Below are 15,922 nucleotides of genomic sequence, written 5' to 3'. Positions count from 1 at the left end.
CATGTTAAAGTTGCATCTTGTATTACCTCCTAATCTGTCTTGTTAACATGCAGGACATAAACCCACAGTGCCATTATAGTCAGATCTTTGGAAAACATCTTGTGCTTAATGTTACATGAGATAAAATGTTCTGTTTCTTTTCTTGTATAAGATAATGTGGTTCCGCCGAGCTGTTACTGGAGGACTCACTACTTGTACAATACTGAACATTCTGTGGTAGGTATTTAAATATATGTTGTGTGAAGCAGAAATGGTTGACTTTTGTTTACATCCTGAAATGTGCAGGGTCCCCTTTCAGAAAATAAGATTGTGTTGTTCCAGTTTATGCTGAGGCAGCACTGTAGCACTGCAGCAAGCCTAAGATGGAAATGTTGGCCAGGGAATAGTGATGGTGTGTTTAAGTGACGGGCATCTGGAAGCTCGTGGTTATTTTGGCAGACAGAATGTCATGTTCCACAAAGTGGTTGCCCAGTCTGTGTTTTGTCTCCCGAAAGTAGTGTTCTTCAGGGAGATCCACCCAACTTCTGTCCAATCTTTAAATTTCTCCAGGGAAAAAAAAATCACTAAATGTGCAAATGATACTAAGCTAGGATGAATAGTGAATTGAGGATGATCCTGAAGGATATTGCAAATTTAGCCAAATAGGCAGATACCTGGTGGATGAATTTCAGTGTCGAAAACTATGGCACTGGAAAAGCACGGCAGGTAAGGCAACGTCTGACGAGCAGGAGAGTCAATGTTTCGGGCATAAACGCATAGAGTGCAAAAGCAAGAAAATAATGCTACACCTTTACAAAATCACTGGTCAGATCACATTCGGAGTATCGTGTTCAGTTCTGGACATCTTTAGTTAAGGAAAGACAAATTAGAGAAATTGGACTAATTCTTCTTGGAGCAGAGGTGATCTCATTGAGGTGTTCAAAATTGTGAACTTCTTTTTACAGGGTAAAGAAGAATATTTAGTTTCTTTTGTATACTCTTTTGTATGTCAGAAACTAGAGGTCACAATTCCAAGATTGTCAGCAAGAGAGCTAGGAGTGAGATGAGGAGAAACTTTTTTACTCAGAGTTGTTAGGATTTGCAATGCACTGCCTGGTAGAGTGGTGAAGACAGATTCCACACAAGGTTTCAAAAGAGAGTTGGATATATATTTGAAAGTGATGAAGTCAGAGGGCTATGGAGATGGGGTTGAATAGTGTGGCTAGCTGGGTAGCTCTTTCTGGAACCAATACAGACATGATGAGTCAAGTGACTTTTTTTCTCAACTGTACAATTCTATGATCTATAAGTCTCTGTAGAACAGACCATATTATGAGGAGGAAGTACAGTAGACTAGATTCAGTGAAATGCAGGTAAATCTCTGCTTCATCTGGAAAGTGTGTCTGGAATGGAAGGTCATGAATTGGGTGGTCAGTTTGAATATTGAGCAAATTGATAGTTTACTTTATCTGAAAACTTGTGTAAGTGTGATAGACGAGTCTCCAGTTACATTCTGTGTTCTGTTCCAGACTCCACAATTTGGCATAAAGTCCCTAGTTGATTCTTGATGTGGAACATCACGAGAGGTTGGCTCATGTACTTTTAATTATACAATTTTGTAATTCACTCACTGTTTAGGTGAGCCACAGTTAATTCATTCTCACAAAGGCAATGTGTACCACAATCAGGGTCCTGTAATTGTTTTCAACATTTACAGGTGATTAGGTTTTCTATTTTTACTAGCAATTGTGGAAAGACAGGAATTGTTATCACTGAATATCATTTTTAAAAATGACATTTTCATTGTACTTTGAAAGACCTTTTCAGTTCATCCATATTTACAGGCAGCATTTATCTGTCGTTTATTAATGTCACTTCAAAATGACTTCAATTGGTCATATGCAGATGATGTCAGGATCTTATGCCACAGCAGGCAATCTGTGATATTAACTATAGATTTTAATTAGGCCTGGTCGTTTTTCTTCATGTGCACATTAAGTTACATGGAACATAGATCAATGGATAATCATGTCTTCGTGTTGGGAGGTCAATTTGAATATTGTGCAGAATGATAGTTTACCTACACAAAGATTGTGTAAATTTGATAGATGAGTTCTCCAGTTATGAAAACAAAAGGCTGGATGGGTTCCAGCAGCATGCACCTTCCATTATATATTTATTGTTGTGTACAATAACTCTGAAAATAAACCAGAAATTATAATTTATCAGGATAGTGATAACAGATGTTTATTTTACATTTTTTCGTTGATCACTTTCCACACACTGCATTTTATTCCCCTATATCTGGACTAACAACATGCTGATACTGTTAAACACGTTCCAATGATAGATGTACAAAATAATTCTTCAACAATTTTTTTATATACAATTGTTGTGTCTAAAACAATTTTAGACTAGACTTAAGGTTTTAGTTTTAAGGCTGCATGAGCAATATACCTCACAAAATCAGGGATATATTATTAAAGGGGGTCATCTGCTGTGAGCAGTTAAATTTAGACTTGTATTAGCTCTTTGATCTGCACTGGTTGCTGTTGAGATTTCTCGACCTAAGAATGAAATCTCATCTCTGTAAGAGGCACCATTTCTAATTAATGTTAGATAGCACCCAGGTCTGCCTGTCATCCAGATTGCACAGATAAATAGTACATTTATTTTCTACCTCAGTCTATGACTGCCATTCTGATTCCGACCACCTCTCCAGATACAATCTCATATAAAACCAGTTGTTTGCAATCTCAGTGACCTTTTCAGCACCAAATTGATGTTCCGACCCTGTGTACTTATCACTAAAACAGCATACTTCCACCTCCCTCGCTTTATCTGTACCTGCTTTGTACATCTGTCACTGAAATCTTCATTCCTTTCTTGCCTCCAGGTACAATTATTCCTTTTTTTTCTGGCTAATCTTTGTGTAGTCCACACTTCCAATGTCTGTTTCCTAACTAACACCATGCTCTAGTCATCTGCCATTCCTACAATTGTGAACCAATATCAACGGTCAGTCCCTTAGTCCCTTTGATTTAAGATTCTAATGCTATAGTTTAATCATCATTTGCTGTCTTATGAAATCTCCTTATGCCCTTGTATATTTTAAGAAAGTTAAAAAGACGTGGATTAAAAATTATCTTAAAAAGTGGAAGATTTTAAGTTGATGACCATTGTTAACATTTTGAGCCAGACTTTTGTCAGAGCAGTGGGGGCCCGATGATGAACCTGAAAGTCAATGACAATCCCACGTGGGCGGTTTGTGGAACTGAGCCACATTTGACAGCGATTGCCCATTCATTAGGTGCTGGTTGGCTCAGTTGGCTGGACAGCTGGTTGGTAATGCACAGTGATAACTACGGCGTGAATTCATTTCCTGCATCAGCTGAGGCTACTATGAAGGACTCAAACCCTTCCCTGCCCCCCTCCTCCACCACTGGAGGTGAGGTGACCTTCAGGTTAAACCACTGCAATAATTTCTCTGTAAGGAGAGAGCAGCCCTCTGGTCCAGTAGAGACTTTACCTTTGATTAGTTGTCTGGCCTCCTGTTCATTTAAAACATGAGAACCTATCTCCAAGAGCTGCTGGAAAATTGAAGAGCTGGCAGCTCAGTAACCACAATGGTGATCTCTGCTAAGGCTGCATTGGGCAGAAAGAACGCCATGAACGTAAGGACCAGGTGAGTGGAGTCTGGAATCTGAGTCCAATCAGGCAGATCCTGGTGACGAAGGTTGGGTGTTTAGTGAGGATGGGCCTGTGGTTGCCATTGTGATGGTTACACTCATTGACAGAGACGAGATGGTGTGGTTTTGCAGTGGCCATCACAGGCCACAAATTTGTCTGACTGGAATTGCCTCTGTCCACAGACTGTAGGGTGGATTTCACAGTTTATTATGTGATCTCTACCTACAATAAGGCCTCATCCACAGCTGGTAAAATGCCAACAGCAGTGAAAAGTAGACCTGAAATTGCCATTTCAAGTGGATCAATTGGCCTCTGCGCGTGAGGGGTACCTGCCACTCTGGTACAATCCTATGAGGGCAAGAAGGCAATATATACTGTTCCCTCACCACTTCACAAGCTCCCAGCCTCCTATTCCACTCCCTTGAGGGCTACTAAATTGCCTTTTCACAGTACACTGATTCATTATTGCACCTAGGTACAGTGACATCCTTCACTATAAGTGGTGAATTTACATTGAGAATACTGATTTGGATCTTCAATTTTCCACTTGTAAACCCAAAATCAATCTCACAACCATCCCTTTGGAAGACCCCATTCCTCTGCCTCTCACCGTTTGTGCATCCCCCTTATTAACCATTCTTTAGTATTTCCCCGATTGTGATCTGTTTTGCACAATATCTTTTATTCATATCAAAGGGGTTCAGTTAGCAGTTGGCTGGACAGCTTGTTAGTGCTGCCAACAATGTGGGTTCACTTTACACAAAGGCTGAGGTTGCCATGCAAACCAGTCCTTCTCAACCTTTTCCCTCACCTGAGTCATGGTGACCCTTGAGTTAAACCATCATCGGCCATCCCTTTCTCTAATGAGAGAGCACCCTGTGGTCTGATAGAATTCTGGTGATGTTTTATTTTCAATTCAGCTAAACTGTCATTCAAAGAAGATTAAATGTACAATTCAGTTTTGCTGGTATTATCATACTTGATGAGACTTCCTAAATCATCATATAACTGGTTAGGGACCAGTAACTTATTCTTTGTTTAAAGTAGAAAAACTGAAATTCTAACTTCTCTTAGTTAGGCACTTAACTAAGAAAAGAAAGCCACAAGATTGCACAATTTTGAACAGGACAGACAAAATATGTACAGTATATATAAAAGTTATAATCTAAAACTTGGAATTAACCTGAGGTAATTATGGGTTAACGACAAACTGTTGTTGAATACTTCACTGAGCGAATCAAATAGGACATGTGGCCAGGACAGATCCCACAGATTTATAACCAAATCCAAGATGTCAGTAATATCATAAGTCACCAAATTTCAATAAAACTCTGCCTTCTTCAAATGGGTATTTAAATCTTCACTTTCAAAGACCTAGCTTCTGAACTTGCCTGAAACCAGTCAGACTTAGATTGTGTCAACAGCTGTCAAGTCCTGGTAAGTCCACCCTTTCTCTGAGACCAAGTTCCCAGGATTCCTGAGGGTGCTTACAAGTATCCAATTTCAGCTTTTTATCAGACTACTGGCTTCACACCAAGATGACGTTGCCTCTGAGTTTCTCTGGGCTGCAATATTTCTTAGTTTCACTAAATAAATAGTACTTGCAGGATTCAATCAGTCCCTTCACAGCTGCACTGAAATATTAAAATCCCCATGTCTTCATCAAGGCCTAGAAACATGGAGCCAAAACAAAACAGCTAGTATTACAGTTACATGGAGCCTCTTTTTCTTCCCTCCTGACTAACTCACTGGCCCTTCAGCTGTGATTTGGTGACACTTCAGTTGATCTGGATGACCTATGAAAATCCTCACAACATGCCCTTATTTGTAGGCAACCTCAAATGCAATCAATTGTAGTACTGGAACACCTTGAGCATTAATATAACAATCTCCCAGTAGAGTAAGTCTCCAGCAACTAGTTTAAGAACACAGGCACAGACCATAGAGAAAAGGATTGGTAAGAGAGAACATCTTCTAGAACTTTACAGACTCAGGTTCCAATTCCATTCTATTTCATCTCATGTCACTGGGACTAGGACATAGCTAACTAAGGCGTAGCTCTTTGCACACACGCTCAGTCGTTATAATTAGAGTAAAGATCTCCTGATCAACAAAAATACATTCCACTTGGAACTAGCATTCCGATACAATTACCAAAAGATATACAAGATTTAACAGTCAGCAGCTGTTTAACTGACATATTTGAAAAGATTTTTATTTCTAATAGAAAACAATGGAAATTGGGAATTTTCCGTGGAGGATGACTATCTTCAATGGCAGTCATATTCCCATTCCATTAGCTTATAGAGTGGAATTGACCCAGGCCATGAATGATATGGTCAGTGGAGAGAAAGCTGGGAGAATTGATTGGCAGTAAGGCACTTCCTGCTGTTGGCATCAAAATGTTCCATTTTCAAACTAAGTTTTGAATGCAGAGACGAGATGATTTGGCCTATTTCCTTCCATTAGAATATATTAACATTCTTGTTATGACCATAAGACCATGAGATACAGAGCAGAAGTTGGCCATTTGGCCCATTGATTCTTTTCTGCCATTCACTGAGATCAAGGCTAATTTGATAATCCTCAACCCACTTTATTGCCTTTTCCGTATAACTCTTTATTCTCTTGCTAATCTAAAATTTGCCATTCACACATCTCATGCTGGAATGTGCCTTTTCAAAGGAAATCTGGAGAGAGATGCAGTGGCTCTTGTCGAGATTCATTCTGGACAGCTCCATGACATAGGACTCTGTGCTTTACAGTCTGTTCCCTGGGATGCATGCCGAGACAAGTATCGGTTCTGCCTGGAAGCCCATCAACTCGGTGAAAGATGCTCTTTGGTCTGCCCGAACTTTTTGGTCTTCCAGATCAAGGAGTAGAAAGTGAGGACTGCAGATGCTGGAGGTCAGAGTCAAAAAAGTACAGCTGGTCAGGCAGCATCCGAGGAGCAGGAGAGTCGACATTTCGAACATAAGCTCTTCATTAGGAATGAGGGGGTGGCCCAAGTGGACTGAGAGATAGGAGTTGATTTCAACCAAGTATTACAGACTGGTATGTTCTAAGGTCCAGGACTGTGTGCTGAGAGATGCATTGAAGTTTGGGGCAGCTGCTGCCAAAGTGCATTTGGTAAAGACCACCATCTAGGAACTTTCTGTGAATATACGATGGGGGGGAGGTCTGTTCAGTTATCATACCCTCTTGCTGCCTCAAATGAATGCAGATGATTGTAAATAGTGTCCTGCATAAGTATGAAATACCTTTGACCTTTAAAACTGCAGAGAACATTAGATGCAAGGTTTGCCTTTCTTGATATACGGAGACTACACCGAATAGCTTTAGTATCTGTGTATGTACATAAAGATTTTTTATGATTAACATCCATTTTTGCAATAAAAGAAGTAACTGAAGGAAACCATTACTTTTAGGATTAATGGCAGGCAGTAGTAAAATACAGCTGTTCATTCTACTCTTGTTGATTGCAGAGAATTTTTTTTAAAATTCTAGTGTTTTTTGAGTCTCATAATGTGTCCTGCTGCCATGGCCATGACCCCTCAGATAGTTTGAAGAACAGTTGAGGAGCACTGAGATGATGTGTCTGTCAGAGTCCTGATGTCCTGCTTCCTAGCTGCAATAGGGAAGCAAAGTGAAATTGTTGACTGAAGAGCAGTATAGCTGTCATCTTGTTAATGCAGGCATGCACGGTTGACTGATTAATGTCACTGATGTTATCTGCTGCAGCCTAGAATTACTGCAGTATATAAATATTCAGGAAAATCATTTATGATTGTGTTTAAATTAAATCTGTCAATTATGATCATGAGTTGTAATAGGCTGCCAATTAAATATTGTATTATAATTCAGCCACCAGAATTATAATAAGAGTAGTTACATTTGCATTTTTCAGTGTTAAAACTTGACATAAAACACATCCAATATTATGATTGTTAAATAATTCTGTGCTGTTCTGCAGATAATAGTCTGATGCTAATTAAGTATGTTATGAAAGAAAGGGAGCAGAATATGATCTGAGCTTGGGCCTAGTATTAATTAATGGGAAAGAGAGTAAAGTTATCACTGAGTGAAGTCATAGCAGTTTAATGTTAAAAATATGATATTGCTTGTTTGTTTGTCCTGTCATGCAAGGCAGAATTTTCCTGACTAGACGGAGTAGGAGTTGAAGATCGATTTTGGGGCAGCAGAAAAGTCGTGGGAGAGATGTGTTGGCACAGCTCCCAGATACATTACTACAGTCAGGGAGATTTCACAGGGGTGGCCCAGCTGCTGCTCCATAAAGGTGCCCAGCCAATTTAAATTATGAAAGCCCCAATTAGGCCCAATCTTGCAGCCTGGCTATAATTTTGCTGGTGACAGAACCATTCCCTCACTGCCTCTGCAGAGAGAAATTAGCAGCTCAGTGCGAATGGCTTTTCTGCGGCAGGTTGGGATGGACCTGAGGAGCCACCGTGACCCTTTGATGAGGTCACAGGAAGGAAGAGCTGCCTGAGTAACCCTAACAATCCCTCTGAGTGGGCTGTCTTCTCCATTTTCACCTCCAGCTCCATCTAAAAGATATAATTGTTTTGACCTTCCCTGACATGTCTCACTTAGGGGTGAGATTTACTTTAAGGTTCTAGAGCTGATGGCTGAATCATATTGTTTTCCCATGTGCAATCTTTAAACTAAAGATGAGAGTGATAGTGACTAATTAGAAGACCGTGCCCAGGAAAGTTGCTCACCAGCCTGAATAAACAATCACCATCAGAATAAACAAATCACAGGCTTTCTCAAGTTTTAAAAAAAGTTCAACGCCCAAAAGTTCTTGCAACAACAGCCACTTGCACAGTCATACAGAAATACACTCAAGAACATGTGGTTGCAAAATATAACATTTGTTGTCCTCTTACCTGATCTGGACCACATGTGACTCCTGACCCATAGTAATGTGGTTGACATTTAACTGTCCTCAGGGCAATTATGGATAGAAAATAACTGCTCGCCTGATCAATGCTGCCCACATCCTGTGAATAAATAATATGCATACACTCAGCTTTTAAATGTGAAAAGTTATTTGCTGCACTTGCTTTTCACTGTGACTAAGGCCAGAAACATTTTTTGATCCAGTGAAGAGGAGTCTGGAGGTTTAGGAAGAAAAAATTCACTGTGGTCTATTGCTTGCAGTAGCAGGTATCCCCTGTTCCACTCCAGTTGAGATGCAATCGAAGCCATGTAGTGAAATTTGGTTCAGTTCCTCCATTGGAGAGATCAAGGTCAACTTGAATTTTCTGCCTACTGGTAGTTCTTATAAGCTGGGCCTTGTTCCTTCACTGGCCTGGATCTTTCTACCTTGCAATTCCAGAAATGTGGCTTATTAAATATCTGGAATATAATTCCTGCCACGTAACCAGTATGGTCCCAACCTCAAATGGCTTTTGATGGCTAACTGATTAGATTAGACTAGAGTATGGAAACAGGCCCTTCAGCCCATCGAGTCCACACCATCTCTCCGAAGAGTAATCCACCCAAACCCATTCCCCTACCCTATATTTTCCCCTGACTAATGCACCTAACACTACAGGCAATTTCGTATGGCCAATTCACCTGAACCGCACATTTTTTGGATTATTAAACAATGGAGTTCAAGTTACATGATTCACATATCATTCTGACAGAATGGTTTTTTTTTAAATTCACACAAATTTGCTGGATTTCAACTCCGGAACTAAAAGACTGCAAGCAATAATTATGAAAATGTTTTCTTTAATCATTTGGATAAGGGAAGCCACTTAAGAACAAGAATGGTTGATTGCATTTTAATTACTCCTCAAAGATGTGACCCAAAAGTTTGTTTGCATTTTAATGAGTTGCCCAGGCATGAAGTTTAGCTCAGAGGCTTGTATCATTCAAAGTAAGTCCATCTGATGCTATCATGGAGTCCTGACTCAAAACTCTGTGCTTAATATTTTCTTTTGAGAAAGAAAAGGTTTGTTCATCATAACAAAATAGTGAAGATAATGACAGTAGCCAGTCTCTCCAGGAGAATTAGAGATGGTGGAGTTAAATTAAGAAGGCGATGTTGGTATAGTGGTAATATCATTAGTCTATTCATCCGTGATTAATGTGTTCCAATCCTACAATGGCAGAAAGTAAAATTTGAATTAAATAAAAATCTGGAATAAAAAGCTAGCTGTATTGTATAGGATTCTGAAATCCACTTTAATATTAATGTAAGACTCATGGTCCAACTGAATACAAAACCATTTTTGATACAAGTGTGTGTTTAAGTAAGGCTCTGTTGAGGTTTATAACATCATGAGAGGCATGGATGGGATAAATAGACAAAGTTTTTTCCCTTGGGTGGGGGAGTCCAGAACTAGAGGGCATAAGTTTAGGATGAGGGGGCAAGATATAAAAGAGACCTAAAGGGCAACTTTTTGACACAGATGATGATACATGTATGGAATGAGCTGCCAGAGGAAGTGGTGGAGGCTGGTACAATTACAACATTTAAAAGGCATCTGGTTGGGTATATAAATAGGAAGAGTTTGGAGGGATATGGGCCAGGTCTCTAAGACAGCATCAGCTTTCTTTGAACGATACAAGCCCCTGAGCTAAACGTATGCCCTCTAGTTCTGGACTCCCCCACCCCAGGGAAAAAAAACTTTGTCTATTTATCCTATCCATGCCCCTCATGATTTTATAAACCTCTATAGAACCTTACTTAAACACACACTTGTCCCAAAAATGGTTTTGTTTTGGCAGGTGGGACTAGATTGAGTTGGGATATCTGGTCGGCATGGACGAGTTGGACCAAAGGGTCTGTTTCCGTGTTGTACATCTCTATGATTATGGCTCTATGATTAAGGTACCAGAATGAAGTCCAATAAATAACACTTAATAAGGTAGAGGACTCAGTCAGTTCCCAATTCAGTATTGTTTCGCATTTGACTGGGAGGCCATCACTTCTGAAATTCTGCTTTCTGCACACAGTACTGTCTGTTAGTTGTCAGAGATCCAGTTGTCACTGTCTGTAAGTCAGGGTTAAACCATATTGGTATTATAATTTTTCCCTCATATATCCTGGATTTTCTTTGCTCTACCAAGTGTCATTTGTGTCTTTAGCTGTCTAGTCCCAAAGCTCTAAAGGTTACTCCCTAAACCTTTTCTTCTCTCTCCCCTCTCTATGCTAATACATGATTTGGTGTTTAGATTTTGTTTCATAATGCTAACATGAAATGCTTTTGGAAGTGTACCTTTGTTAATAATTCTGGATAAAACAGAGTTGTTTTCGAGTCTGTACATTTTCCCTAAGTTGTATATTTCTCGAAGAAAGTTAGAGAAAACAAAACACCCTGAGGGTTCAAAGACAATCAGTTTAACTCAATTGGGAATTGGTAATCAGATAAAATTGTTCACTTCATGACAAGGTCAAAAATCATACGACACCAGGTTATAGTCCAACAGGTTTATTTGAGAATGCTAGCTTCTGGAGTGTTGCTCCTTCATCAGGTGTAGTGCAATATATGATGAAGGAGCAACACTCCTAGTGTTCTCAAATAAACTTGTTTGACTATAACCTGGTGTAATGTGATTTTTGACTTTGTCCAACCCAGTCCAACATCAGCACCTCCAGGTCACTTCATGACTGTGTGAACAGACCCGCACTATCTCAACAATTTGTCATTCAACATCAGGCTGGTTTGTGTGATGGACTGGGTTGTGTTTACAACACAGTAGTTACTTTCAGTCTTGGGAAGAGCAGTTGCCATCCAGATGCATCCAGATAGGATGCTTTCTGTAGTACATCTCTAAAACTTGCAAGAGTCTCCTTGGCGTCCCGAGGAAATAGAGGTGTTGCTGTGCTTTCTTGACTATGTGGGTGGATCAATGTGGGTGGACCAGGAGAGATTGTTGATGAACATCACTACAAGGAACTTGACGCTCTCAACAATCTCCACCTCAACATCATTGATACAAGCAGGGACGTGCACTCCACTCTGTTTCCTGAAGTCAATGACCAGCTCCTTCATTTTGTGGATGTTGAGATTGTTGTCTTTCCACCATGCCATTAAGCACTCTCCTTCCTGTATTCTGTCTCATGGTTGTTTGAGAACCAACCTACAATGGTGGTGTTGTCAGCAAACATGTAAATGAAGTTGGTGTGGAATTTGGTCACATAGTCATATGTGTGTTTAACGAGTATAGTAGAGGGCTGAGTGCCTTGTGAGACACTGGTGTTGGGGATTATCATAGAGGAGGCGTTGTCACCTATCATTACTGACTACAATCTGTTGTTCATGAAGTCACAAATCCACTTACAGAATGGGGAGCAGAATGGGGATCCCGGAGTTGGGAGATGAATTTATTTGGAATTCTGGTGTTGATGGCAGAGATGTAGTCAACAAGTACGAATTTTACATAGGTATCCTTTTGGTCCAGGTGTTCCAGGGATGAGTGTAGGACCAAGGAGGTGGCTTCTATCATGGACCTATCACACCAGAAAGCAAATTGCAAGGGATCAAGGCAGGGTGGGAGGCTGAAATTGATATGCACCATGGCCAACCCCTCAGCTCCTCATAATTATGAATGTTAGCACCACCGAATGGTAATCATTGAGGCACTATCTGGGCTGGTCACTTTCCATTGGTTCACCCTTATGAAGGACAATCTAATGTCTGCAATGGTGACTGAGGGTACAGGTGCACCCGGGGCTGTCTGAGCAAGTGACATCATTGATCTTCAGTTCAAGGCGAGCATAGAATGCATTGAGCCCATTGGGTAGGGATTACTGTTGCCTGCAATTTGGGGAGCGGAGAAAATAAAATAAAGGGCATTATTGGGCCCTCTTTAGAAAATAACAAACACTATGGCCCTCCTGTGGAACAGGGGTAGAGTCCCTAACCCTGGACTGAGGCATGGGTTCAAGTCTCACCTGCTCCAGAGGTGTATAGTAACATCTCTGAGCAGGTTGATTCAGAAATTTTTTTTTAAAGAGAAAAGAAATGGCTCCCCACCAGACTCCATTTTGATTTAGCCTCATCCCTCTCTCCCTACTTGTCCATCACTTTTGAGGGAGTTTTGCATTATCCATGATGGTCTTTGCTTGTAGATATCCAGTTGATAAAAGGTGTTTTACTGGTGGTGGAAGATTTGTGGTGGGGAAAGCCGTTGGCTCGTATGTAAGAGCACTTATATGTGTATAAGAAAAAAATCTCAGTTGGTAAACATGGGTTATTTAATGGTGGTGATTAATAGGTGAAAATTGCCCCAGGTAATTTGGTGGAAAAACCGTTCAATTGTGTGCAACAGTGCTTCTGGATACAAAACCAAAACATTTGTTACTGGTGGTGGTGAAGAGATCAAATGATCTGTTAAGCAAATGGAAAGCTGGCAAGAGTGAGATGGCTTTTTTTAAAAAAAACAAATTTGGGGGAAATGTGGGAAGAAAGGGGTGTGTATTCTTTTCTGGGATGACCTGACACTGACCCCAAAGAATAGTCCTCCATTTATTGCTTCCTTGGTCTCTAAAACCTTTACCCCACCTCCTTGACACCTATCTTGGGTGACCAATCCTTCCCCATCCGACAAGATCTGACATACCTGTCTGTAATTCTAGATGACTTTTCTCCATGGGATGCCTTACTGTCCAAGAAGTGTCCACTACCGTTTGGGATTGGCTGGCAGTGTTTGAGGGCAAGTCTCCTTTCTACCAATAGGTGGAAATCCACCTTTTACCTTGCTTAAGTTTGCCATATGTTTCATTTCTAAGGGGCAGCTTATGTTAAAGTTGATTCATTTAATGGGGACAAGAAATCTGTCCCTTCCACCCACCCTCAGTAAAATTTAGCCCTTTGGTGTTTGAGGTGATTGTGATAAAATTACAACGCCTCACATTAGTAAATGAATCTTCATTGCCTTTATCTGGTAGGTGTTGGGCGGTACTGGACATTGTTCCCCAGACATCTATGCGGAAAGTTCTATTTGATGGAGATTTGAACACCACTATGTTTACTGCACATCAGATGGTCCCTGGCTACATAATGACCTACTCTAATATATCTTTGGAAGCGTGAGTAATCTACAGTGATTATTTTGTACCAATAATTGCCAGTTGTTAGCAAACTGTCAAAAATATTTTTTATCAAAAATGATATTGTAACCGTGTGATTTTGATTGGTTGCAACAAGTATGTAGAATGAAGAGAGAAACTTTCTTACACTTGATTGAAACTTGCCCCAACTCTGGATTTTTTCATTAATAGCTAATATCTCTTGATTTCGAGGTACTGCAATTTTTAAACCACCATGTGGTGCAAATATCTTGAGTTTTTTCTCTTAATTCTCTTGCACAAACAGTTCAAGGAGCCCATCAATGTTTGAAACTTTGTTAATTTATATAAAATGTTTTGAAAACTAATGGATGAAAGTCAGAGCAAGTGTTTCTCAAATAAAGTGTGTGCGTTATTTACTTTCTCATTCAATATGCTGAAATTTATATTTTAAACATTAAAATGTTTATTGAACACTAGAAATAGAAATATTAAAATATTTTGATTAGATTAGATTCCCTACAGTGTGGGAACAGGCCCTTTGGCCCAACAAGTCCACACTGACCCTCCAAAGAGTAACCCACTCCCCTCTGACTATGGGCAATATAGCATGGCCAATTCACCTGAACTCCATATCTTTGGATTGTGGGAGGAAACCGGAGCACCCAGAGGAAACCCGCGCAGACATTGGGAGAATGTGCAAACCCCACACAGACAGTTGCCCAAGACAGGACTTGAACCTTGGGACCCTGGTGCTGTGAGGCAGCAGTGCTAACCACCGAGTCACCATGCCGCCCTAAACGGATTGGATAGAAATGAGAAAATTTCTTATTTACATGCATCCTCTCCGCTCATCATCTGAAATCACATCATGGCATCCAGTTGCATTCCACCACCATTTCTCTTTATTCTTCAACTCCCTCTGCTTCATCAGTCTGCTTGTCCAATGAGAACCTTTCATTAATTATACATTGAAAAGACAGAAAACGTTGTCTTCAGCACCTGCCACAATGTCTGCCTTTCCTTGGCCATTACATTTAAACTTTGGTGTTCTACTTTAGCTTGTGTTGAGCTTCTTATTTCAAATCCTCTCTCACTTGGAGTTTACCTCTTTCACTTCTGTGATATTAATCACTGCACTCTCCCTCAGGCCATCTGCTGCTGAAACCTTCACCTATACTTTTCTTAACTCCAGACTATTCCAATGGTTTCCTGTTATCCACCCTTCATAAACTTAAGCTTAGCTAAATGTCACTGCCAGTATCCTAAGTCATACCAGGCCCCATTCACTCATCCGTTATTGTCAACCTACATTGATTCCTGATGGAGTAACACCTAGATTTTAAAATTTTCATCTTTATGTACAACCTCTGCATGGTCTTATTCATTGCTATCTTTGCAACCTATTGCAGTTTAACAACACTCCAACAATGTGGCTGCCACCATCGCATTCACTTGTGCATCCCCATCATTGGTGGCTATGTGTTCTGTGGCCTAGAATTTACCCTGGAATTTGCTCACTGAGCATCTCTGTCTCTTCAGCTTTCTCTCCTCTTTTAAGATACTCATTAAAACCTACCTCCTTGACCAGGCATTTTTATAAGACCTTGATTATTTAACAGATTCCAAAAATTCCCCCAATTTATTAACAGGTAGCGGATACAGTGAGGTTTGTTTTTTACATTTGTAAATGTATGGAATCACAGAACACTTCTTAATGCATAATATTTACTGCCTAATCTCCATGATTATGATCTGTTTTGTTTTAATGCAGAAGGCCCCTTTATAAATCTGAAAGTGCTAATAATTGTGTGATTGGAAATCTGCTTAAATTTTATATTTTGAACGACTGATACTCATTGCTTTAAATGCAGTACTACAATGCCATCTGCAGAATGTTTCAGAAAATGTTCTGCAAATTAGTGTTTATCTTTCAAATGCAATTCATTGAGTTATGTATAAAATTCTATTTTTCAGAGTCATTTATTAACTATAACATTTCTGCATTTGTGATCAGTATTAGATTTTCAGTTTTTAAAGCTAAAATCATGTAATTTGGAAAATATGGCCGCAGTGTTAATGGTTCGGTGATAAATGAGCAACAGTGCCTCTGTCAGGTTGGCCTTCACATTTAAAGTATTTTGCTCTTAGGTGTTATAAACTGCAGACAAAATTAATTTTTAATATTGAAAGCTCAGCTCATTT

The 15,922-nt window shown here is 39.9% G+C and overlaps 1 protein-coding gene across 1 annotated transcript in view; it reads left to right on the top strand.

Annotated features, from left to right (window-relative positions):
* The window catches only part of si:ch211-51h4.2 (uncharacterized), a 328,912-nt gene that overhangs the window by 188,792 nt on the left and 124,198 nt on the right, over nucleotides 1–15,922 (top strand). The window contains exons 11-12 of the mRNA XM_060833912.1: nucleotides 152–216; nucleotides 13,598–13,738. Of these exons, the coding sequence (XP_060689895.1) occupies nucleotides 152–216; nucleotides 13,598–13,738 (206 nt within the window). The remainder of the gene's footprint in view (nucleotides 1–151; nucleotides 217–13,597; nucleotides 13,739–15,922) is intronic.

The sequence above is a fragment of the Hemiscyllium ocellatum genome, chromosome 13 (assembly GCF_020745735.1).
Source record: "Hemiscyllium ocellatum isolate sHemOce1 chromosome 13, sHemOce1.pat.X.cur, whole genome shotgun sequence".
Lineage (NCBI taxonomy): Eukaryota > Metazoa > Chordata > Chondrichthyes > Orectolobiformes > Hemiscylliidae > Hemiscyllium > Hemiscyllium ocellatum.
The sequence above is the reverse complement of the archived record's forward strand: the minus strand, read 5'-3'. Positions and strand labels throughout refer to the sequence as shown.